This window comes from Mesoplodon mirus (assembly GCF_964341445.2).
Source record: "Mesoplodon mirus genome assembly, chromosome: 3".
Classification (NCBI taxonomy): domain Eukaryota; kingdom Metazoa; phylum Chordata; class Mammalia; order Artiodactyla; family Ziphiidae; genus Mesoplodon; species Mesoplodon mirus.
The window spans coordinates 35,206,222-35,231,027 of NC_138978.1; the positions used below are offsets into that span (position 1 = coordinate 35,206,222).

The 24,806-nt window shown below is 44.7% G+C and overlaps 1 protein-coding gene across 19 annotated transcripts in view; it reads left to right on the forward strand.

The window, feature by feature from the left end:
- MACF1 (microtubule actin crosslinking factor 1) overlaps window positions 1-24,806 on the forward strand; it is a gene marked incomplete at its 5' end in the record, with an annotated part of 343,589 nt that overhangs the window by 314,831 nt on the left and 3,952 nt on the right. For 12 of the 19 annotated variants that reach the window (XM_082612369.1, XM_082612354.1, XM_082612359.1 and 9 more), the window contains 13 exons: window positions 952-1,146; window positions 1,476-1,604; window positions 2,778-2,921; window positions 3,386-3,574; window positions 5,958-6,078; window positions 6,637-6,800; window positions 8,420-8,582; window positions 10,604-10,758; window positions 11,652-11,726; window positions 12,806-12,823; window positions 15,744-15,861; window positions 22,626-22,837; window positions 23,359-23,469. In XM_082612369.1, the coding sequence (XP_082468495.1) occupies window positions 952-1,146; window positions 1,476-1,604; window positions 2,778-2,921; window positions 3,386-3,574; window positions 5,958-6,078; window positions 6,637-6,800; window positions 8,420-8,582; window positions 10,604-10,758; window positions 11,652-11,726; window positions 12,806-12,823; window positions 15,744-15,861; window positions 22,626-22,837; window positions 23,359-23,469 (1,794 nt within the window). The remainder of the gene's footprint in view (window positions 1-951; window positions 1,147-1,475; window positions 1,605-2,777; window positions 2,922-3,385; window positions 3,575-5,957; window positions 6,079-6,636; window positions 6,801-8,419; window positions 8,583-10,603; window positions 10,759-11,651; window positions 11,727-12,805; window positions 12,824-15,743; window positions 15,862-22,625; window positions 22,838-23,358; window positions 23,470-24,806) is intronic. The other 7 variants (XM_082612360.1, XM_082612362.1, XM_082612366.1 and 4 more) reach the window with 3 other exon arrangements.

The following is a 24,806-nucleotide window of genomic DNA, read 5'->3' on the forward strand; positions in this document are numbered from 1 at the left end:
TCAGAGAGGCAGCTCCCTGCTCTGTGTGTTTAAACAAACTGTTACAGGGATTCTGCATCAGCCACGAGGAATTTACCAAAGTTGGTTTGATTCAGATTTGCCAGTGTGTAAACTTCACATTGAGGGCCCCCCCCCCAGTTTCCTGTTTATATCTCTCAGTTGAGTCAAAATGGATTTAAATTCAGGAGACCCTCAAGATATCCATTTCCACTTATTCTTAAAATGAAAATGAGTGCTTTTTAAACTACTTCTGAACCTGACAGGCCAGCTCCGTGCACACCAGCATTTAGTGTAACCTATACCTGTATGTTGAACTACGTACTGTCCTCCTGCTTCAGCACAAAGCGTTGAGCTTTACCTTGAAGTTACACCAAATTCTTATGTGCGTGGCCGGTGGGCTCTTACCAAGGGGGAAGGGGGGAGGGAGGGATAAATTGGGAGATTGGAATTGACATGTACACACCACTACATATAAAATAGATACCTAATAAGAGCCTACAGTATAGCACAGGGAACTCTACTCAATACGCTGTAGTGACCTATATGGGAAAAAAATCTAAAAAAGAGTGGTTATATGTATATGTATAACTGATTCACTTTGCTGTACAGCAGAAAGTAACACAACATTGTAAATCAACTATAAAAATTAATTAAAAAAAAAAAAAACCTCCCACAATTCTGGAGATGCTAGTACAGCATAATTCCTGTTTCACAGATGAGGAGACTGGGACTCCAGTTAAGCAGCTTACCCAAAGTCACGCCACTCACATTCAGAGCCACATCCTGTGGTGGTTCTTTCTTACTTGTGGTCCCACCTCCGTCTGTGCATAAAAGACACATAATTGGAACCTACCAAGGAGAATTGAAGGAAATGACTACTTTCTGTGTGGTTTTACTTCTTGAATTCAAAACATTTGTAAGACAAACTAATTCTCCTGTTTTCTTTTCCAGGTTTTCCAGAAGGAACTGGGAAAGCGAACGGGAACCGTTCAGGTCCTAAAGCGATCAGGCCGGGAGCTGATTGAGAACAGTCGAGATGACACCACTTGGGTGAAAGGGCAGCTTCAGGAACTGAGCACTCGCTGGGACACCGTGTGTAAACTCTCTGTCTGCAAACAGAGCCGGCTTGAGCAGGCCTTGAAGCAGGTCAGACAGCGCTTGGGGGTGGGCCTGAGCAGAGTCAGTCTAGCCTCTTTATCAGGATCGGTTTCAGCCAGTCTTGTAAGGAACACAAAGTCAAAAATTGATATTCTAAATGTTCAACAAGCTTTTAACCCACATCCATATAAGAGAAATAATGAATTTAGTTGGTTTTTCAAGTTGTGCAGATGAAAGATGACCTTTGTGGGGCTTTGATAGAGCCTTCAAGTGCCTGTGGTACTCCATTGAGTTCAGACCAGACCGTTCCCTGTCATACCGTGTCCTGGACCTTGGCTGCAGAGAGAGGTTCAGTCTTTTGTGCTTGGTTATTTCAGGCAGAAGAGTTTCGGGACACAATTCACATGCTGTTGGAATGGCTTTCTGAAGCCGAGCAGACACTGCGTTTTCGGGGGGCACTTCCTGATGACACAGAGGCCCTGCGGTCGCTCATCGACACTCATAAGGTAATCCAGCCCCCGGGTGCAGGGACCCATGCCACCCACATGGGGAGGGAGGCCCCGCCACCAACGGAAAGCAGCTTTTGCTTAGAAACGTTACACCTCATGTGAAAAGGAGCAAAGCCAGAATGGGCCCAGCTTACTCGTTATCAGGAATGAGAGGGAAACGATTGGTGGGTTTTGTGACCTCTTAAAGATCACTCATCCACTCATTCTTACAAAAGTAGCACATGCTGGTTGTAAACAAGTCAAACAGCTGGTGTTAATATAGAGGAAAACATGGGCTGCTCTACCTTTACGCCCCACCTGCACACACCTTGTGTGACTTTCCTTACGTTACCAGCTCCAGGCCCTGATTTGTGCCCCTAGAACTGCTCACCAAGCTGCAGAATATAATACAGTGTCTGGGGCTTCAGTGTGACTGTGCTAACAAGGTGGGAAATGTTTCCTTTTTTAATTTTGGTGTTTCCCACCGAGAGATTTTCATCATGGTTTTGTCATTGCATTGTGTTGTAGGTATTTTTAAAACGTTGTAGTGTTGGCAACAAAGCAGATTTGCCTTTGAAATCTGTAATGTAATGTGCATATATGAAGTTTGGGAAGAGGGGGTTGAGGCACCTGGGGTGATTCTGATGGGAAGACAGGGCTGGGAGCTGGTGGAGCTCACAGACGTGTGTCTTCAGGAGCTTCCTCTCTGGTTGTTAGGAAGGACACTTGGTCTCTGAGTCCAGGAGAAAAGCTGTGGTCATTCGATTGCCTTCTGTTCTATTAGTATTCATAATCTTTTTCCTATCTCATCTTGAACAACAACAACAACCAAAAAAAAGTCATAGTGTTTTGTATCTGTCACTATATGTGTCCAAGACAGCACCATTTACACGTATGGAAATGAATCCAAGCAGGAATTTATAAAAAGAGAGAGAGATCAGGGAAAGGGTCATGCCTCTGTCTCTCTAGTCCTTATCATCTGTGCAGAGAAAGTCATTTTTGTGAAATCCCTCGCTTCCCCCCACCTCTGAGAACTGGAAAGAAAATGACAGAGATGCCTAAATGCAGGCTTTTAGAGTTCTGTGTCAACATATAGAGTCGAAAAACACACTAAAGTTGTTTTCCCCTCTCAGTGTAAACAGCGCTGCTAGACGAGGTTTAAGGTTTTGGTTTCAAATCTTGTTTGTTTAGGAATTCATGAAGAAAGTGGAAGAAAAGCGCGTGGATGTTAACACAGCAGTGGCCATGGGAGAAGTCATTCTGGTGGTCTGCCATCCTGATTGCATCACCACCATCAAACACTGGATCACCATCATCCGGGCTCGCTTTGAGGAGGTGAGTTCCTAGTTTTAGGGGAAGACCGCATGTGCCCCGTAAAATGGGTGAACAGCAGTAAAATACTCCAGAGCTTCCCCACCCCCACGTAAGGAATCTCACCCACTGTGAATATCTCAACAAGAATCAAGTTATTCGCATTTTAGTAGTGACTGCTCTCTTGATAACGTGCAGAAAACTGGAAGGATGGTGCTGGTGTTGTGATGTGTTCCTTGATGACGCCCAGTGGACACGTGGTGTGTTCTTCCCTCCTTCCTGAGAAGTTCTGTGTCTAATACCACGTGCTACATTTGGTTTCAGGGGAGCTGATTTCTTATTCCAGCTCTGTCCCCAGAATACGAGTGAAGCTTCTTGACTGCTTGGGTGGTCTTTTCCCTAAAAGTCACTGTTAAGCTCACACAAAAAAGGGCTTTGAAAACGAGGGATGTGCGTGACTGGGAGCCGACGGGTTCCCTCCCCCGCAGGTCCTGACGTGGGCCAAGCAGCACCAGCAGCGCCTCGAAGCCGCCCTGTCAGAACTGGTGGCCCACGCCGAGCTCTTGGAAGAACTTCTGGCGTGGATCCAGTGGGCCGAGACCACCCTCATTCAACGGGACCAGGAGCCAATCCCTCAGAACATCGACCGAGTTAAAGCCCTTATCGCTGAGCATCAGGTATCCTCACCACATCGTGTGGTCGCGTGTTTCCTGTATGGCTCACAGAGCCCGTTTCCTTGGCCCTGTGCATCCGTGTTTTAATTGCTGCTGGACATACTCCCGCAGACTTAGCAGCTTAAAACACGCTTACTGTCTCAGAGTTTCCGTGGGGCGGGGCTCTGGGCCTGAAGTAGCTGGTTCCCCATCTAGGGGACCAGGGGACGTCTTACCAGGCTGAAATCAAGGTGTCGGCCAACACTGCAGTTCCCACCCAGGCTCTTTCAGGTTGTTGGTGTCATTCATTTCACTGCAGTGTAGGATGGAGGTCTCCCTTTTCTCACTGGCTGTCAGCTCCTGGAGGCCACCCTCAGGTCTTAGGCACACGGCAGTCTCACAGCATGGCAGCGTCTGTCTTCAAAGCCAGCAGGAGACCCTCCATCCTGCTCTGACAGATCTTATATAATAAAACGTAATCCAGGGCTTCCCTGGTGGCGCAGTGGTTGAGAATCCGCCTGCTGATGCGGGGGACACGGGTTTGAGCCCTGGTCCGGGATGATCCCACATGCTGCGGAGCAACCAGGCCCGTGCGCCACAGCTGCTGAGCCTGCGCTCTGGAGCCCGCGAACCACAGCTACTGAGCCCACACGCCTAGAGCCCGTGCTCCGCAACAAAAGAGGCCACCACAGTGAGAAGCCCGCTCACCACAATAAAGAGTATCCCCTGCTCGCCGCAACTAGAGAAAGCCTGCGCACAGTAACAAAGAGCCTACTCAGCCAAAAATTAATTAATTAATAAATTAATTTTAAAAAGATAAAATCCAGGGAGTGACTGCCCACCCTTTCCACAGGTGTTGCCCACACTTGAGGGGGAGATTACACAGGACATGTATGTCAGGAGTCTTGGGCTGGCTTAGAAATCTGCCTGCCACATCCTGTTTCTATTGACTTGCCTCTGTGCCAAGGTCCCATTACCTGGGACCTATCCCATTACACCTGGATTCAGAAAGACGTCTTGCATGAACTCAGAGATGGCCAGACAACACATCAAACTAAACTGAACAGAGGAAAGCTCAGTTAGGAGACAGATGTGGTTTTTAACCATGATAATTTACACCAAATGCAAGCATGGATCTTGCCTAGTTATGCTGTGGACATAAGGTCTTTTTAGCTATGTAATTAGCCTGGCCAGTGAGGACTCCCTGTACTTCCCATCAAGTTTACGTACATTGACCCCTTCTCTCCTGAGTGAGATTATCTTCTTCCATCAGGGCCAGTCCCTCTCCCTTCTGTTATCACCTCTCATTCCTTGTGCCTTAAAGCTCCCCCTTCTTGTGTCCCCCCCCATCTCTCTGACAATTCTTTCTCAGTCTTCTTAGCTGGTTCCTCTTCCTCTATCCACTTGTTAACGTTGTTCCCCGAAGTTCCATTCTTGACCCTCTTCTCATACCTGAGGTTGTATCTGGCCTGACACCTTCAGCCAGCACCTGTACACCAAGGGCTTCCACATCTCCTGGCTTGTCTGCAGCATGCAGGAAGCCAGAGGCAGCTCTGAAACTCCATTTCATCCCTGCTTCCTGGCCCTGACCCCACCCCTCCCTTCCACACCTGCCTCCTCTCTCCTCATCCACCCAGTCACCCAACACAGGAGTGACTCCTTTTTCTTTACCCCCTACATTTAGCCGGTCATCAGGTCTTACGTGTCCTACTTTCAGAATACTTCTTGGCTCCTTCTCTCCTGCCCTGGCTCAGGCCCTCACTGTGTTTTGCCTCAGTTACTGCAATGGCTTCCCAACTTGCCTGCCTCCCCCCTTTCCATCCTCCCTCCTACACTGAGGCCAGAATGATAGCTCTAAAACAGAGATCTGATGGTGTCTCTTCTCTGGACCTTTCTCCTGCCTACCTCTCCAGCCGTCCCTCTTGCCTCTCCTCTGATTGTATCCTCAGCTCAGCCAGTGATCAGCAGGGCTCTGGCTCGCTCCACTGTCAGGCGTCCGTGGGACTGCCCTGCCCCCAGTCTTTGGCTCATTCTTCATCCCGCAGCACACAGCTCAGGCACCAGCCTCCGGGCAGCCTTCCTCCCCACCTCGGGCTGTGGGTGCCTGTCCTAGGCCTTCTTTCGGAGCCCTGGGTGCCACTCATTGCTCTGACTGCCTGGTTTCCTCACTCAGCTGTGAGCTCCTGGAAGTCAGAGCCATGTCTTATTCCTTCAGGTCTCCAGCACCTGATGAAGTGCCTCACTCAAGGCCACAATCATGTTTCTTGAAAGGAGTGCAGCCGTGTACGAAGGCATTTGCAATTGCTCCATCTGTCACAGGCTTGGCCCTTGTGAGTAAGAAGTTGCCTAATTCCATCTTAGTCCAAGAAAGCTCTCAACCCTTTTCCTTGTTGTTTGCGTTTAACAGACATTTATGGAGGAGATGACTCGCAAACAGCCTGACGTGGACCGGGTCACCAAGACGTACAAGAGGAAGACCGTGGAGCCAGCCCATGCGCCTTTCGTGGAGAAGTCCCGTGGTAGCAGCAGTACGTGGCAGCCTCTCGTGCAGGGCGCTTCCCTCCTGCTCCTTGATGAGCGCGTCCCCAGCGCCCGGCAGAAATGGCTTTGTCCTTTTCAAAAACCATATTGGATTTGAACGAAAATCGTTTTTTGAAACTCACTTTTCTTAACACTGACAAGCAGTAACTAGACTCCAGTTGTTTGAATTGGTATGAAATTTGGAGTGGTTAAGCAGATTCTTTTGCAGTGACCTTTCCATGTTTTGGTCCTCCGCGCTGACTGTTGCGCTAATTTCATCATAAAATAAATCTGCTCCTGTAGAACCACTGACATTTCCTCAGTTTGCAAAGGTAGGACAGAATTGATGGAAGGTATGAGACAGGTACCTGTTGGCTGGGGAAGAGCATCAATAGTTTGTAAGTCAGTGTACTTCCATGTCTAAGTGTAGCCAGGTCCCGACTTCCTTTTCTCAGTTACTGACCAGACGTCATTATGAAGATCTTTCAGGTTCATACAGATGGCAGTTTCTCTTTGTGAAGTGACAAAACCAGCTTTTCTAATCTCATGATTACTTTTCCTTTCAGGAAAGTCTTTGAGTCAGCCCACACCTCCTCCCATGCCAATCCTTTCACAATCTGAAGCAAAAAACCCACGGATCAACCAGCTCTCTGCCCGCTGGCAGCAGGTGTGGCTTTTGGCACTGGAGCGGCAGCGGAAGCTGAACGACGCCTTGGACAGGCTGGAGGAGGTGAGGCCCCGCCAAGCAGTCTTCCCTGGAGGGAGGTGACTTTTATCAAAACACAGCCCTTCTGGGCTTCCCTGGTGGCGCAGTGGTTGAGAGTCCGCCTGCTGATGCAGGGGACACGGGTTCGTGCCCCGATCCCGGAAGATCCCACATGCCGCGGAGCGGCTGGGCCCGCGAGCCATGGCCGCGGAGCCTGTGTGTCCGGAGCCTGTGCTCCGCAACGGGAGGGGCCACAGCAGTGAGAGGCCCGCGTACAGCAAAAAAAAAAAAAAAAAAAAAAAAAACACAGCCCTTCTGAGGCCCTCTGAACATGACCTGTGTGCCTTGACCTACTTATGCAGAAGGAGGAACCGAGCAGTGTAGGCCAGGACTCTCTCCTCCAGGCCCCCTGGGAGGACAGACACACGTGAGGAAACCAACAACAGATAGGCCGTAGCACTGGTGGCGGAAAGCAGGCAGCCAGCCAGTCCAGGAGGGTCCAGCCTGTGACACGACCCTCCTTGGCACCTGGCCTTGGTTGAGGATCAGGGGCATAACTTTGCAAGGTTACCGCCAAGTGTGGAGCTTCTCACAAAAATGACCATTACTGAGCCTTTTGTGTAGATATAAGCTACCCAATTCTGAAACGAGTAATGTTTTTATCGTCCTGTTATTCTATCAGTATTATTCTTCAGTAGATTATGGAAAGCTAATCTATTTTGAAGTATCATTAACCAATCTAAAAAATATAGTACTTCACTTCCTAGTTTCTAAAACAAATTTCTAATATCTTCTATATTTTTTTATTTGTGCATATCAAAGCAGCTATGCCCAGAAGTGAGTGTTCTGTGTTTTTTGTTGTTATTTCTGTAGATCCAGTTGAGTTTTAAGCATATTTGGTTTTGGCTTTTTCTTTTTTCCCCATTCCTTCCAACTTTGGAGTTTGAAAGACCAGGGGGAAAACCGCTGCACTGTTTAAGTCATTCTGAGTCTGTGTCACTGACATAGTCCAAGTAGCTCAGCATCATTCTGCCCACTGCATAGGCCTGCTGCCATCTACCAGGGCCAGATATTTAAAATGGGAGTCAGAAGGACAGTTCACTCCCTCTGCTGCCATCCCAAAGAAATGTGCTTGGGTGTGGGACTGGATTCTTGATGCTTCCAACCGGAACTCAAATTATCTCAGAAGACCAGTGGGGAGTGGGGCTGAGCCTCGAAAACATAGGCCTCTCTGTGATTATAGTTCCTTTCAAAATCACATAAGTGAGAAGTGCTGAGGATGTCTTTTCTGGGATAGAATCCATTCTCTTACATCTAAGGGATGATCTTTTGAAAAAGTGCCAAGGGAAAAGCAAGGCTGGCTCCACCCATTCTTGTTCTGCGTGCTCCGTATTTTCCATGGTGGTTGTTCAGTTACCGTTTCTCTCGCTGCTCCCATTTTCCCACAGCTCGTGTAAATAATCATGGCTTTAAGTGAAGGAGCCAGAGTGTGCGTTCCCAAAAGATGCAATACACAGATATCATCGTTGGTCCCCCTCGAAAGGCCCGCATGGCTTTGCTGGATGTCTGAAAGTTTTCGTATGCTCTGGGCAGGTTTGAAGGCCAAACAATAGGTCTTGTTGACATGTCTGATTTCTGTCTAGTTGAAGGAATTTGCCAACTTTGACTTTGACGTTTGGAGGAAAAAGTATATGCGTTGGATGAATCACAAAAAGTCTCGGGTGATGGATTTCTTCCGGCGAATTGACAAGGACCAGGATGGGAAGATAACACGTCAGGAGTTTATCGATGGCATTCTAGCATCCAGTGAGTCCAGTCATAATTCCTTGCACCTACTTTGTAGAAGCAGGCTATATTCTGGCTAAACAGTCTTTCTCAAGTTAAAGCTGTAGTCTTAGGGAAGAAGTAATGTACCTGCTTACTAAAATTGGTCTATTGTTTTGATGGAGGGAAGAACCTCCATCATTTTGCTGGGAATAAAAAAAGCGGGTCTGTTTGACACATTATGGCAAGCAAAACACATTCGAGGTACAGAAAAGAAGCTAACTCTTGGGAATAACGAGGTTCTAAGTACAAGCAGACCTTGGAGATATTGCAGGTTTGGTTCCAGACCACCGTAATAGAGCAAATATTGCAATAATATTGTTTCCCAGTGCATATAAAACTGATGTTTATACTATACTGTAGTCTGTTAAGTATGTAGTAGCGTTCTATCTTAAAAAACGATGTACATACCTTAATTTAAAAATACTTTATTGCTAAAGAATGCTGACCATCGGCTGAGCCTTCAGCAAGTCATAATCCTTTTGGCAATAGTAACTTCAAAGATCATTGATCACAGGTCACCATAACAAATATAATAATGATGAAAAAGTTTGAAATATTGCAGGAATTACCAAATTGTGACACAGAGACATAAGGTGAGCAAATGCTGCTGGAAAAATTGTGCCGACAGACTTGCTTGACACAGGGTTGCCACAGACCTTCAATTTGTTTTAAAAGGGGGAGGGAGAGTATCTGAAGTGCAGTAAAGCGAAGCACAGTAACATGAGGTACGCCTGTTTTTTAAAATAAGTTTTTTACAATATCAGTTTCTCAATAGGAATTCAGATTAAATTTTTATTCCTTCCAGTTCTATTGAGATATAAGTAGCATACAGCAGTGTATAAGTTTAAGATGTACAGCATAATGATTTGATTTACAGACTATGAACTAATTATCACAATAAGTTTAGTGAACATCCATCATCTCATAGGTACAAAATTAAAGAAATAGAAAAAAATTTGTTTTCCTTGTGATGATAACCCTTTGGATTTACCCTCTCAACAACTTTCATATGTAACATACAGCAGTGCTAATTAATTATATTTATCATGTCGTACATCACGTCCCTCATGATGTCAGTTTCTGGCATCTGCATAACGGCTTACAAAATGTATGATCGCATTTATTTTCAACAGAAGGAATAAGGCATAAAGTTGTAAGTGACTTGCCAAGATCACAAAGCACATCTCACAGCTGTGTTACTTCACATGGGCGGCCCAGGAAGGCCTGTCTGGAGATAATATTTGAGCTGAGACCTAGGTGACGATGAGGATCCAGCCATGTCAAGATTTCAGGGGAGAGATAGAGGCAGAGCCCCAGCAGATATAAAGTGCTGAGATGGGAACGAAGTTGGCATGTTCTAGGAATGGAAAGGTTAACACGGCTGGAGTGTCATGACCTTAGAGATGGTAAGATGTGAAGTTGGAAAGGTAGGAAACAGCCATTAATGCAGGGCTTTGTTGGCCAACATGAACGGATCAGATCTTATTCTAAAGACAGTGGGCAGCCAGCAGAGGTTTCCATCTGAGAGACAGTATAGTCCAGCTTACATTTTAATAAGTCACTCTGGCTATTGTAAACATTCACACTCTGGAAAGCAGTTGTCAGGAACCCAAGGCAGTAATCTAAATGTAGAAAAACTTTATCCTGTTAATTCCAAATGGTCACTCTCCTGAAATAATCTATATATCCAACAACAGTGGAGTGGATAAGTAAATTCTGAAGTTTGTTGCTAGGCCTCTGGTTTTAAATTGCATTGGGAGGGGGGTAGATGAGTCTATAAGCTAAAATGCCAAAAAACTTGAGTATGCTCTGTGTAATATTTTTTTTTGGTGATTTTTATCTTCTTTATGATATATTTTCTAAGTTTTCTAAAAGGAGTATGTACTGTTTTCCAGAAAAAAATCAAGACAAATTTTTTTTAAAGAAGTGTTTATATAACCACCAACCAGCCAAGTAAGCCCTCTTAGTTAATGTTCCAAAATGTGATTAATTTTCTCCAGAGTTCCCTACTACCAAGTTAGAGATGACTGCTGTTGCTGACATTTTTGACCGCGATGGGGATGGCTACATTGATTACTACGAATTCGTGGCTGCTCTCCATCCCAACAAGGATGCTTATCGACCAACAACTGATGCAGATAAAATTGAAGATGAGGTACGGGAAATAGTTGTATTTTGAGTACATTTTTGACCATAGGTTACTACTGTCCTGAATTTGGTTGGGTGTAATTGCCGTATCAGCCCTTCAGCGTGTCTGTTGGGAGGCGATTATCTGGAGTTCTTTTTGGGGATCCCCTTTTGGATGGTGTTGCCCCAGTGGATCTCCGACTCTTGAGCTGTAGCTCAGTCTCGATGAATTGTTACCTAAGTGAGTCACCTCTGTGTGGTGCTGTGCAGCTTGCAGGGAACCTTTCCAGGGCACCATGTTGCTTAGAACAGACTCATCTCTCAGTCCTGAGATCCTACCTCGGGATGCAGGAGAGCGTCTTCATGTGTAGCATTTAAGGGGTGAAACATAAAGTAATGTTTAAGATGAAGTGTACCCACCAAACTTTCTGCCTAATTAAGAACTGTATCACACTGAAAATTGTATCACACCAAAAAGTGTGAATTCATCGGTAGCACATAGAGTTGATCCTGGGATGGGAGAGGCGGTGGGCCTGGTCTTGGAGAGTGGCTTGGAGCACTCCAGGACTGACTTCCAGGAATTTTGGGCTCCTAGGTTGAAGTTTAAATCAGCTCATAGTTTGCTTTATTCGTCAGTTAATATTGATGCATGCGTATTAGCACATTGAGGAAATTTTGAAGCAGGATGGAAGAATGTGTTGTATCATTACTGGGGAATTTCTTTCATACTCAGCGTCTGAGTATCCCAGTTAGCGAGACTCACAATAGAAGATAAAACGCATGTGTCAAAAGCCTGAGATGCCTAAAAAATACGTAATGAAGAGCTTCTCTGATGACATATAAAAATCTTTGTTTCTCTGAAGAGGAAGTCTTGCTTTACCCTTCACACTTTTCTCTTTTTCTGTTGTTCACAACCAATAGGTCACAAGACAAGTGGCTCAGTGCAAATGTGCAAAAAGGTTTCAGGTGGAGCAGATTGGAGAGAATAAATACCGGGTAAGAAAGAGAAAACCAGTCCTTTGTGGTGGTCATTCCTGCTGTGTGGCCCTTACAGGTGAAAGCAGCCTGACACACAGCAGATGGCTGATCCCACCTTCCCGTTACCGATGCTTGGAGTACCAAAGCCAGTGGAGACTTGGAATGCAATCAGTCTGTGGCCCTCACCTCTGTAGGTGCCAAATGTCAGGAGTCCTGTGGGCTGAGTTTTAGAGCCCCAGATAGTTGCATCTGGAAAATCGTGCCGTATCTAGCCAGCAGTAGCTTGTATGGGATCCAACATAGGAGACGTTTCAGAGCCCTCTCTTCACTGCCACACAGGTCTTTGAGGAAATGGAGGCACCTTTATCATAAGGAAGCAGTTATCTAATGACTGACCATTGCCCCCAGGGAGCTGGTCATTGTGAGCCCGAGTGGCTCGCAGGCTCAGAAAGGGCTGGAGAAGCTCCGTCCAGGCCCACAGGACGCTCAGCCTGCTCAGTAGTCTTCCCTGGAAAGCTGTGCCGAGCGAGGCCATAACTGACAGTGAACTGTGCTGTGTTTTAGCTTCTTTGGGGACCAGGGCGGGGCACAGAAGGGATCTATGACAGGACCCCTAAAATGTATCCAGCAGTTTGTCAGGGTTCTCTACAGTCCTAAGGAAGATCTAGGATTGTCAAAGAGGATTTAGATGGCCAGATGGCACAGTTACGTGCACGCAGTTAGGAAAATGAGGTTCCATTAGCACGTCACAACTGTCTTCAACTGTCTTCAAGGTCCAGCAGAGCCACACTGTGCTGCCCTGAGCTGGAGAGTGGAGTGTTGGGTGACTCTGCCTTGGATCCAGCCCAGGGTTTTGAGTTAATAAGGCTCCAAGCAATCTTATAATGGTTTTCTTTCTTTCTTTTTTTTTTTTTTTTTTAATTACCTGTAAAAGAAATGAGTTAACAAAGAATATGGTCAGTATGTGTCGTTCTGCTTGGAACTGGTAATATGATTACATGATTTTCATTCCTTAGTGTTAATTTGACAAAACGTTCTTTTCTCTCTTTTTTTTTTTCTCTTCCTTTTCCTCCCTCCTTTACTCTTACTGTCTGTAGTTCTTCCTCGGCAATCAGGTACAGTGTGCCTTGCAAACGTTCTTTTTGGTGGAAATGGTCTGTGTGGCTAATGCTGCCTGTTCTTTGCTGTGGGGAGAGGACGTAATCTGAAGCATGCCTGGATCACGTCTGGTGGTCTTACCAAGTGGAGAAACTAACAGCAGGGCTGGTATTGTAAAGCTGTCTCAGAAGCAAAAGGATAGGAGTATATATAATTTTCCATTTAAAATTAGATTGGCTGAAGACGATATTTTGGTGGGCTGAGTTAAAAGTAGTATGGTTCTGGGGAAGTTAAAGCTATGGTATCAATCCATTCCCACTTCTAAAAAAGAGCCCAGTCTTGTCAGAATACCAGACAGCACAGTTCTGATTTACAGCCAAGTCTTTTGACTGTTAACACAAATTTTATAATGCACACTAAGTCAGAAAAGTCTTAGGGTATTTAAGATACTGTGTTTAAATACCTTACTAAAATTTTAGTTACCTGTGCTTATGTTATATTTTATAATCATAAGGGATGTGAGAAGGAGTGTGGAACTCATACTTGGCTGTAGCCCGACGTTTGCCGATTATGGCCAGCCAGCATAATCTAATGGGATCAAATTAGACTTGCAAAGATTGAATGCTTTTGACTCCACTTGGTAACTCTAACCTTTTAGATCTTTTTGAGGGCTCTGGGGTCCTATGTCTTAAAGTGGAAGGAAGTTGCATGGGTAAAATTTGTCTTGTGATATGAAATCAGAAACACTAAGAGTTGATTTGAAGCCTTCAATCAAAGTTCCAGGCACTGCTTTAACCACCAACTACAGTAGCATTCTGGGCCAGTGGGAAGAGCAAAGGATGGAAAGAAACTAAAGACAAGAACAGTCAAACTGGCTTTAAATAAATCATTGCATAAGAGTGCCAAGTAGTACCTAAAGGTTGTACCTGTTTGCTAATGACTGCATGTGGGTACCGGGGGCCCCCTTCAAGTGGCACCGATGTCCTCCCCTACTCCACTGACCAGCAGAGGGTCAGAGGGTTAGTTCCAACGTTTGGAACAGAATTATGAAGTTCACTTTATACCCGAGGCACCTGAGGCCTTAAGGACCACTGTGCCGACAGTCACACAGCAAATGTTAGAGCAGTGACGCAGAGAAGGAAACAGAGCTTACTGTTGCCTCTAAGACTGTTAGGAGGTCTTTGCCTCACTGGCAACCCCTCTCTGCCGGGTTTCTGCAGGTCCCTGTTTTTAGAGCTGCTATAACTCGTTCCACATTCATCTCTCTGGCCTCCCCCAGACACTTTGGCCCCCGGCTTGGGTCAAACCTCCTTTTCCCTATAGCTCAGTAAAAGCAAGTTAGAATCGTTCAGAGAGAGCTTCAGTAAGAAATTAAGGGGGAAACAAGAATGAAATCAATGGAGTTAATTCTAAAGGTTGACAAATAAATTACAGGGCACAGTAATGTAAGAATAAAGTACAGCTTGGGGTTCCTTCCTGATTCCCTCTGGAGGACACATAGGCCCTTATTTCCTTCTTCCCCTCACTTATCCAGAGAGGACCCCAAACAGTGACTCGGGCCGGCACTGCCCTTGGGTCTGGTGGAATCCTCAGTTCCTCCCAAGGGGCCTCCCCGTTCCCACGCATGGGGCCAGTGTCTGAGGGCAGCTTCCTTCCCGGGACAGGACCTTTATTCCCTCATGTTTCTGGGTCCCGACTTCAGTGCTCTTTACACTACACCATGCTGTGGCTGCAGTCACTTTGTATGAAAACCTAAAACCTGCATGAGATGAAAGATATAGGACCATTTTTATTTTCAAAGAAAAGGGCTTGGGTGGGGGATGATATTTTTTCAATCACCTTGCCTGTATAAACAGTGAGCTTGAATCAGTGCAAAGTAATACAGAGAATTACCACAGAAATACTAATTTTGAGGGGGGTTGGTTACGGGTCCTTCTTAAACATCCTTTCTGGCATTTTCAATTTTTGTGCCTTCTTTCAAAGTTATGGTTCTCCTTTATAACTTTGAGAATCCTAATTAAGTGATTAAATTACCCCCCTCAACATTCTCCTTGAATTAAACAACTTTAGGAATTCCATTTCTCCAACCATATGTTTGATTTTTGTTTTGAGATCTCAGCATGATTCTCTTTTGTTACTTCTTAACTTTTATTTTGGGAAGAGGATAATTTATGCAGTGGGAAACTCCAGATGTTGATAGGGCTGGGAAGTAGGAATATTTGGCAAGAAAAAAAGGAAAAATAAATATCAGAAAATCATGCTTGTTTTAACATCCCAAAATGATTGTTGAAAACTACTTACAATCAGCATGGTAGATTTAAATTTTAATTTCTTCAACTAAATTTTAGTATAAACGCTAATCATTTGTTCAGCTGAAGAAAATTTTCTGCTGGTGACAACACAATTAAAGAATACTTGGGGGTTTATTTCTGAAAATGATGTGGAAAATCAAATTTCCTTCTAAGCTTGTAATGGTGATGCTTTGCAAGGTTTTCCTTGAGACTTGAAATATTATTTGCTGTTCTCCATTTAACTTTCGAGCACACTGTATTCAGAAGCTGACATCCACCTTATAGCTAGCTACCTTTTCTTTTATGGAAACAAGCTAGCTTAACAAAGAATTGTATCATTGGGTTTAAATTTGGGCAGAATCTCTAAAAGAATCAAAGTGAGCTAATGCCTTGTGTGTCCTCCTCCCTCCCCTTTGGAGCAAGGTCGCAACCATCAACAGTTAACTTTATCCGAACAGAAAGTACGTCAAGATAATGACCTTCAGCTTTTCTATGTTTTAAGTTTTTTTGTGAAAAATGCAAAATAGAGTTAAAATTGCCCCCAAACTGTGAAGTTGACATTCTGTCTGAATACAGTCTGCTTAGGAAAGAAAGTCTAGCCCTGCTCTCGGGCGCCCTCGCTCACCATTTCCCCTTGGCCCTGCAGTTTGGGGACTCCCAGCAGCTGCGGCTGGTCCGCATCCTGCGCAGCACAGTGATGGTCCGCGTTGGGGGAGGATGGATGGCCCTGGATGAATTCCTAGTGAAAAATGACCCCTGCCGAGGTAAGAAGCCGTTCGTTCTGAGCTCGTGTTACTTGTTAGCTACACCCTCACCGCTGATCTTTCATGATTCCACAGGGTGTTGGTGGTGGGGTCTGTTTGTTGATTCTGTTGTTAAGCTGCCCAGGTGTCATCCCACTAGCACAGATTGGGACTCAGGGTGCAGGGCAGACCAGGGAGAGAGAGCAGGAGGGTGTGATGCTGTCAGGGGAGACGGGTTTCTAGGGACACACTAACGAGAATTGGGAGTTTATTGGTGTCATCAGATGTTTCTGTGTGAGGGGTTAAATTAACACCAGCCTAGAAAGAAGCCTATAAAGCCCTGTCGGTTCCATGTTAGTGCTGCAGATGACTTTGCCTGTAATTCCTGCATCTGAAACTCAGAGAGGGTATTGGGCCCCTCCTAGGCAGGGGAGGATTGGGAGCTCCCTTAACCAGGAGAGGAACAGAGAACACCTAGCAGTGAGCCTGGGCACTGCATTGTGAGGCATATGGTCACCTAAGTAAGTCCTTGGGGTCTCAGTCTGCTTCGACCTAAAAAGGCCCATAGGCCAAAGAGAATGGTTTACTCTTTTAGCCCAAAGGCCAAAGATAACAGTCAACTCAATGTGAGTGATGACATCTGCAGCTAGAGGCGTGTGAGGGCCGCAGCAAGCGGGGACGATCAGATTCCAGTTGCTACATCCCGTTCAACTGCTCCTTTCCTTTCTCCTGTTAGCCAAGCTGCATGTGGGTACACAGGAGCCTCCCCCACTGTCTGCCAGTTTGTCTTTCTTGACCAGTTTCTGCGTTTCCTGCTCTGTTTCTTTGTGTTTATATATTTTTTATTCTAGTTCACCATCCTGGGAGTAAAATAAAGCGCTCTGATTCCAGCTCTTCGATTTCCAGTCAGTCTCCCATAGGTTGGCTTTTAAGCTTTGTCCCTCTTACCCACATCCCAGCCCGTTGAGAATGGCTTTGCTTTTTAAACTGTAGCATCTCTTGGCTCTGTGGTATCTGCTGCCTTTATGAATGCTTTGAAATAGCCAAACCATAGCTTTTCTAACTATTATAAGTTGACAAAACATAAAATATGCCTGTTGAGACAGTACCCATGGAATTTGTTCTGAGTTTCTGTTTATTTAACAAATACTTACAGCTTTGTATACCACACACTGTTTTATTTTAAGACCTTACAAATAATAACACATTTACACCTCTAGGAGGTGTAGCTACTATTATTATCTCCATTTTATAGAATAGGAAATTGAACCATAGGAAAGTTACATAACTTTCCCAAGGAGAGGCAGCTAACGGCAGACACAGGATTCACATCCAACACAGTCTGGCTTCTGACCCCCATGCTGTGTCTCAGATGCTAACATACCCACCACCACCCCTTTTTACATGTGTTTTACTGGTTCCAACTGCATAATTAACTTAGTAAGGCTCACTTATAAACCGAGCAGAAATGTTTACAATACTGTTATGTCACTTCTTTGGAAGCGATTTATAGTCAGAATCTGAAGCATTTGAAGCTAAAGGTTCTCACATGAATTCAGATACGCTCATGAATTAGTTCCTCTTAACTCATTCTGCATTTACTCCAATAAACCAGAGTAATAATAGAGTAATAATTTCATTAGGATTTCCTTTTTATAAAGTAGTTAGTCTTAAAAACACCTATTCTGATAAAAACTAGAGCGGGTTTAAATTAGTTTTAGAACTTAATTATATTGCAAACCAATTTCTTTGATATAAAAGTGCCCTCTGATTGTTTTAAATGAGGAACTATATATATATATCTATATATATCTTTAACCTTAACTCAGTAAAGCAACATTATTCCTTTCCAAGTCTATTAATAAGGTTTTATTTTTCATGCTGTGTGTGATTGAACTAAATAAACAAAAGAGATACTGCATGTGACATTTTGGAATCTTTGACTGCCTGTTTGCTGCCTGTTGTACTTGCTCTCTTTACGATAACATTGTGCTGCTGGCCAAGGAGAACACTGCTTGCTTTTTCCTTATCTTGTTAGCTAGACATTGGAACCCCAAGGAGATTTGGGAGGGCCATCTAGGAGCTATTTTCTATGGAACATAGTAGCCTTTTTCAGCATCCCTTGGAGCAAACAAGGTAAGGCTTTCCCCTGTGCCTTTCCAGGAATGCCCTCACCCCAATTCCATTGACTACAGGGTCAAGAACTCCCAGCAGTCTTAGATATCATAATCCTACCAGTGAGGGACAGGATGAGCTACATCTAAGCAAATAAAAAATTGTGCTACGAGGGGAACACTTAAAGGCCCAGGTGGACGTAATACATGACTTAGAAGGGCATGAACATCACAAAGAGAAAAGTTCCTTGAGGCTACCTAGGGTTCTGTGAGGATTACTGTGGCTTATAGAAGCACCACTTGGGGTGGATTTTTTTTATTCATTTGGGTTTCATTTCCTTGGCTCTCTGCACCATAGAGAATGTTATTCTGAGGACAGTACCAAATGTATATGACAGGGTTATAATACCAGTGCTGCACAATCGTGTTACCTGCCTTTACACAGTTGTTTAAGAAGATGAAAGTTGTCTCAGACTGCACGTTGCTTTAGCCAAATGTAAAAGGTAAAAGTATTCAACTAGGTAGGTTCCTGGTGCTGCCAAAATTCACTTTCTGAATTGAGCCATGGCAAAGGAAATCATGATGTTTGGATGGAGGTAAAACAACGTCCCTGCCTAATGAATAGGTGCACATTTACCCTAGGGTTCCGAGAATGTTTCTGAGCATTAGACAAATTAATTCCCCAAATTTTACTGAAAATCTAGAAAAACTTTATGAGGATTTAAAAGACACAATTTGGCTTAGAACTGATTTTTTATTATTATTATGGTAAAATACACATAACATAAAAACTTACCGTCCTAGCCATTTTTAAGTGCACAGGTCAGTAGCATTAAGTACATTCACAGTGTTGTGCTACCATCACAATCACCCATCCACAAAACTCTTCATCTTGTTATACCGAAACTTTACCCATTAAACAATAGAACTGAATTTTAACTAACAAGCCTGTTCCAGCCAACATCGGTGGCCAGCAGTAGTCTCTTAGAAAATCGTGGTCTCTCTGGTGGTTGAAAAACTGAACTTGAAATGGCTGTCTTTGGGGTCTGGCCCCCAAGATGTGATCTTCAAAAAATCATGGTCAAATGCGTTTGGGAGACACTGAGTTAAAACTAAACAGATTTCTTTGCTGCAGGACTTCTCGGAGCTTATAAAATGCTGATTGATTGCATTAGAGAGAGAAATGTAGAATCCAGTGTTTACTAAACTGCTCTTCATAGGAAACCCCTCAAAAACCTCAGTTTGGGAAATTCTGCTGCAAGCAATGAAAGACCATGGAAAGATTTGGAGCTGTTTAGAGAGATCAGGTTTTTATTTAGAAATTCAGTGTGGGGAATGAGGAGTGAGGGAGGGCTGGGGTTAAGATGAGAAGCAAGGAGACCATTTGGAAGCCTGTTACAGTGGTCCAGGGTGGAGGAGATACTCCATGAACCACGTAATTGTAAGGGGTACAGGGAAGGCTCGGGGATTCAAGAGGCATTAGAAGGTGGAATCAATAGTAGACTGAATTGCCATCAGGAGGGAGGGACCTACATCAACAACCAGGTTTCAGGCTTCACTCGTGTCTAATCAGTTAGATGTAAGGTCCTGGCATCCAGGAGAGGTCTATGCTGGGGATGTATTTGAGAGTTAGGCAGGACCGTATGATGGCGCTGACGTCTCAGATGCCTGAACTCATCACCAGGTCAAAAGTCTAAGGGAGAACAGGACTGTGGATGGAACCAGGGGAACATTGGCGTTTAAGAAGTGGGTGGGATGGAGTAGTCAGGAGAAGGGGGAGAGGCAGGAGAGCGGGGGCCCTGGAAGCCAAGGGAGGAGAGTGTTTCAAGAACAAAATAGTAACTCCCCCGAGTGCAAATGACAACAGCAGAGAGGTGTTTTTACCCGTCAAATTATCAAGTTTTTACCTGACACGTACACATGTGTACACACACTCTCAATACAGGGAGCATTGGCCAGAGTGAAGTAAATTGAATATATTCATACATTATTTTTGAGAGTGTACATTGGTATAAAATTTTGTAGATCAGTTGAAAAAACCTTCAGTGTGCATCCTTTCTCCCCAGCAGATCCACTTGTAGAAATTTATCCTAAGGAAGTCATCATGGGTGGGCACAAAAACTTTTTACAAGTAGTTTGTCACAGCGTTGTGTACAGTGTTTTAAAAATTGTGAACAAAATACAAGGTTGGTGAAATAAATTATGTCGATATGATGAAACAATACTTTGCAGCTAGCTGAAGTTATGCAAGACACCTCAGGCATGGAGGAATGTTTCTGATATTTTGTATCTTTTATATATATATATATATATATATATACATATACACACATACACACACAGTTGTGCAAAGGAATAAAGACACCAACATTTTAATAGTGCTGTCCCCTAAGATTAAACAATTTTTATTCTTTGTACTTTTCTGTAGATCTCAACCTTTCTACAATCTAAAAGCATCCCCCTGAGGCAAAAGTTGTCCGTAACCTTTGCCAGTAGTTAAACAGTAGTGTGGTGGGGAAGGAAGGCGGAGTGGGATGAGCTAGCGTAGATGAATGCAAGGAGCTGGGCCGGGCAGAAGGCAGCTCAGGTGGAAGACCTTGGTTCTGGTCCCAGTTCTGCCACAGCATTCCTTGACGTCAGCCTCTGAATGCTTCAGTTCCTTTGTGACATGGGAATGCTGACTGGTCACTGATAACAGTCAAGTGCAGTATTACACGTGATCACACTCTGTAAACTGTACAGTGCATGGGGAACATGTTATTATCGTCACACTTAAAATGTCATTGCCCTCGTCTGCAATGCCATTTCAGAGTCTTCCTCTTGTGTCACTGTGTTGTTTTCTGGGAGGGTGGGCTCAGTGAACTGTTAAATCTCTACTAGGTTTAAACTACATGTCTGAAGTTCTTTATGGCTTAGGGCCATAAACACTTCTTCTGGGGTCCAAGTCCTCAGCTGAGTAATGATTTCCACTTGTCCCTGTTAACTCAGTGCTTGCTGTGTGTCCACCCTTGTGCTTGGCCCTTTAGCAAACATAAGATAAATGAGTGTTTAGCGATGTGGAATCTTACTGAAGTACCCAGGTTAGCGCTGAAGGAAATTCTCTTTGAGAACTGGACACTGAGGAAAGTGCTGGAGTTTGAAAAATGGATGAGTAGGGAACAGAGGGCCAAGGAATGAACCTTGAAGGGCACGTTCTGTTGGGGCCTAAGAAGGGAGGAGACAGCTTAGCATTCCAGGGACCAAAAATCCTAGACCGTCCAGACAAGAAGGACTCTTGGACATCAGTGAGCCTGATTGATCACCTCTAGTGAGCCTGAGGAAACGGAGGCCCAGAGCAGGACGGATCCCAGTTGGGGGTGGAGCCTGGACTGTAATTCAGGGGTTTTGATAATGCAAGTTAGTCCTTTTAACCTCATACTTTGATATGTTATGTCAACTGAGTATATTGAAAAGAATTTTGATTTGATTTAGGAATTTAGAACCTCTCTGCTTAGACACTCATGCAACCTGATTTAAAATCTGATGCTACCAAGATTCCTCAACTTTCTTGAGGACATGTGGAGTTGGGCAGGAGAGGGTAGGCACAATTACCTGAAATCTTCTAAACTTGTAGTTTCTGGCCAAAGTAAAAAATCTAATATAGGAAAGAAAGACAAATACTTTGTTTCTAATGGTTCCCTTTTCCCAGGCTTTACCAGCAGTCCTGTTCGTTTAGATCTATCTAGTACATCCTAAAAAGTGAGCAGCTTGGGGATGAATGAGCAGACAGAAGGTGATTGCAGAATAGCACTGAAACAGTGAGGAATAATCTAAGAACACATTCCAGAGGAATTATTTCTTCTAAATTCATAACGTCTTTCACATTTAATGTTTGTGTTGGCTGTACTTGGTATCTTCTGACCGAATCCAGATTTTGGGTTCTGGTCTGCTGGCTCCAGGAGGCCGCAGGACAACACTGTTGGCCTTCAGTGGTGTTTCCAGACTCTCCAGCTGGATGTCCCTCTCCCACTGCAGGTGTGCCTTCAGCTTCTCATTGCTTTCAGCTTTTGACTTAACGGTTTCTCACTGGCAAGTTTTGTGCATGGTCTTGATCTCTCTCTCTCCTCCCACATGTTTACTTCTTAATGATTCAGTCCAGATCTTTTTACTGTCCTGAGTTCCTGGACCCCTTTCTTTAATATTATTATCGACTGAATTCAAATAGAAGAGTCTAGGTGACGTCAATTTCAATTATCTGTTTTTCTCTACTATTTCATGACCGTGTATCCTGCAACAGTTGAGCAAAAAGTACACATGTACTATGAGAGAGAAAAGAGGGGTTTTGATTTAACCTCATAGGTTTGTGAACTGCTTCATCTCCTTTCTCTTGACCCCAGGGGACAGTGGCAAGGCAAGATTGTGACCACAGCATGGGATGGTGCTTTGTACACAAAGACTTCTTTATTACAGCAAACCAAGGGGCTTATTAGTTAGTGTGTCTGCTGTGGGTAAGAATCATGACAAGGCTGATAAATCATGAATTTATCCCTATTCTAAAAGAATCCACAGATGGTACTAAACCTATAGGTTACATAACTGTTATCATGGGGTCAAGCATCTGTATGACCATCGAAGATATATTTTTTTTCAAGGTTAACTGTTCCTGTATGTGTGTGTTTATTCCCTTTTTAGCACGAGGTAGAACTAACATCGAACTTAGAGAGAAATTCATCCTACCTGAGGGGGCATCCCAGGGAATGACCCCTTTCCGATCACGGGGCCGAAGGTCCAAACCATCTTCCCGGGCAGCCTCCCCCACCCGCTCCAGCTCAAGTGCTAGTCAGAGTAACCACAGCTGTACGTCCATGCCGTCTTCTCCAGCCACCCCAGCCAGTGGCACCAAGGTACGTACAACCTGCAGTGTGACCTCCTTCCCCGCTCCCAGCTTTGCGGATGTCCATTGTTCAGTGTAGCCTCTGAAAGACCCCAGTGAGGAGAGGCACTTGAAGACATGCAGACCCGGCTGGTCAGGCCCTAGTGGTACACAGATCCGGACCTTTAACATGACTGGAGAGGACATTGTTAAATAGGAACTCGGGCGGTTAAGTCCAAAGCGCTTCTTTCCACATATTCCCCGTTTGAGTTTGAGTCCATCCAGTTACTAACCCTGAAAATCCAGGCACTGTCTGTGCTGCTGGAGCTAACAGAGAAGTTTGTTGTTACGACAGGTGATGGATGAAGGATGCTGTTGCCTTTCTGCCTGGTCCCTTTCATCCCGTTGGAGTGATGCGCATTTTATTTTGTCTTCTGTTTCTTTAAAATGTAGTGTCTTCTATTTATTTTTTTTTTTTATGTTCCCAATTTGCTCCCTTTCTGTTCCATTTTCAATTATTCCCGTCCTTCCCTTTGGATTTCCGTTTCACAGACTCCACTTCACTTCTCTCGCTGTTATGACAAACCCTGGTTGGTAAACAGTAAAGCTGGCACCCCTGTCAGGGACAGCCACTATCCTGACCTCCAGCTGCCCAGCCCCGAGGTAGAGTATGGCTTTGCTGACTAAGGACACAGTCAAGACCAGGCCCTCGCTCATGCCGAGGACTTGACCAGCTCTTCTTCCTGACACGAGTCCATGCTCTTTTCCATCTCTGTGGTGCTTGCTCTCACAGCTGATTCATCTCGTCCAGTGTTTTTCAGGGGTTTCTAACTCGGATTCACCAAAATTGGAGATAAATAAGAGATGCCTAAGACTGGATTGTTTAACAACTTCCTAACAGTCTTTAGAATGATAATTTGTTCAGGGTGAGAAACAATGGTCATTTGTGGTGATTTGTTTATTGATACTGTTTATAATCAGGCCTCTTGGAGCCTCCAAACGTCATACCTGACACACACGAGTTATGAACACTTGAAATTCAACGACGGTGCATGTTCAACAGTGTTCTGTCTTTGCTTAGGACAGAAGAGTGGCTGGGGGCCCCGCCTCCCGCCCGAGCCACATCCCCGGGGTGGTGGTTTTGCCACAGTGGTCCGGGTGTGGGTTGGGTGCTGTCTCCTTCAGCCAAACACAGCATCAGTGAACACTGCTCTGAGGCTCAGGTTTTAGCTTCGAATTCCTTGGCCTAGGCACTTGGGTTTCTGTAGCCTTGATTTGAATACATATGCCAGCCATTACGCATGTTCAAGTACAGTCATTAAAATGCCCAAGTACTGTTGGAAGAGCAGTGTTTCAGAAACAAAATGTGGACTGGAGGCTTGCGTAATAGCACTACAATTGGCATTCTAGCTCCTGCTGGGAAACACTGGGTTCTTGTGCCGCAGAAGGTAGCATTGCCTTTAGTCATGTAAAGCTTCAGCCAATAAAAGCGGGAGGTACAAGAAGCCAGTGCCCACGGATGGACTTGCTGCTTTGGGATTCATCCCACTCCAAGCTAAAGCTCCAGTTCAGAAATACATCTGGCTTAGAATGTGATCTGGGGACCCGCTGACACTGAAACCCCACGACTCAACCTGCTTATCCTGCTTTTCTTCTCCTTTAATGGCTCCAGTTTCATGAAAGTCTCAAAAGTTCTAAAATTTTTAATGTTTTAATGATGAAGTGCCAATTCTCATAGGATTCTGATAGATCCGCATTTTTGTTTCATCTTAGGGTTTTACCTTTGGTTTCATTTCATTTCGAGGTTTCATCTTTCCTTACCCACTGGTGTTCTGCAGGCTGTGTCCTGACGCGGACGCCCAGCCCGGCATCTCTGGCGCCACGTCTTCCCAGCTGCAGTAGCTTCTGAAACTGGTGCTCTTCCTCCTGTGTGGGCCAGGAGGGTTTGTGCTGGAATGTTAACCCCTCTCTGTCGCTTTTGCTCTTTCTTTATAAATTAA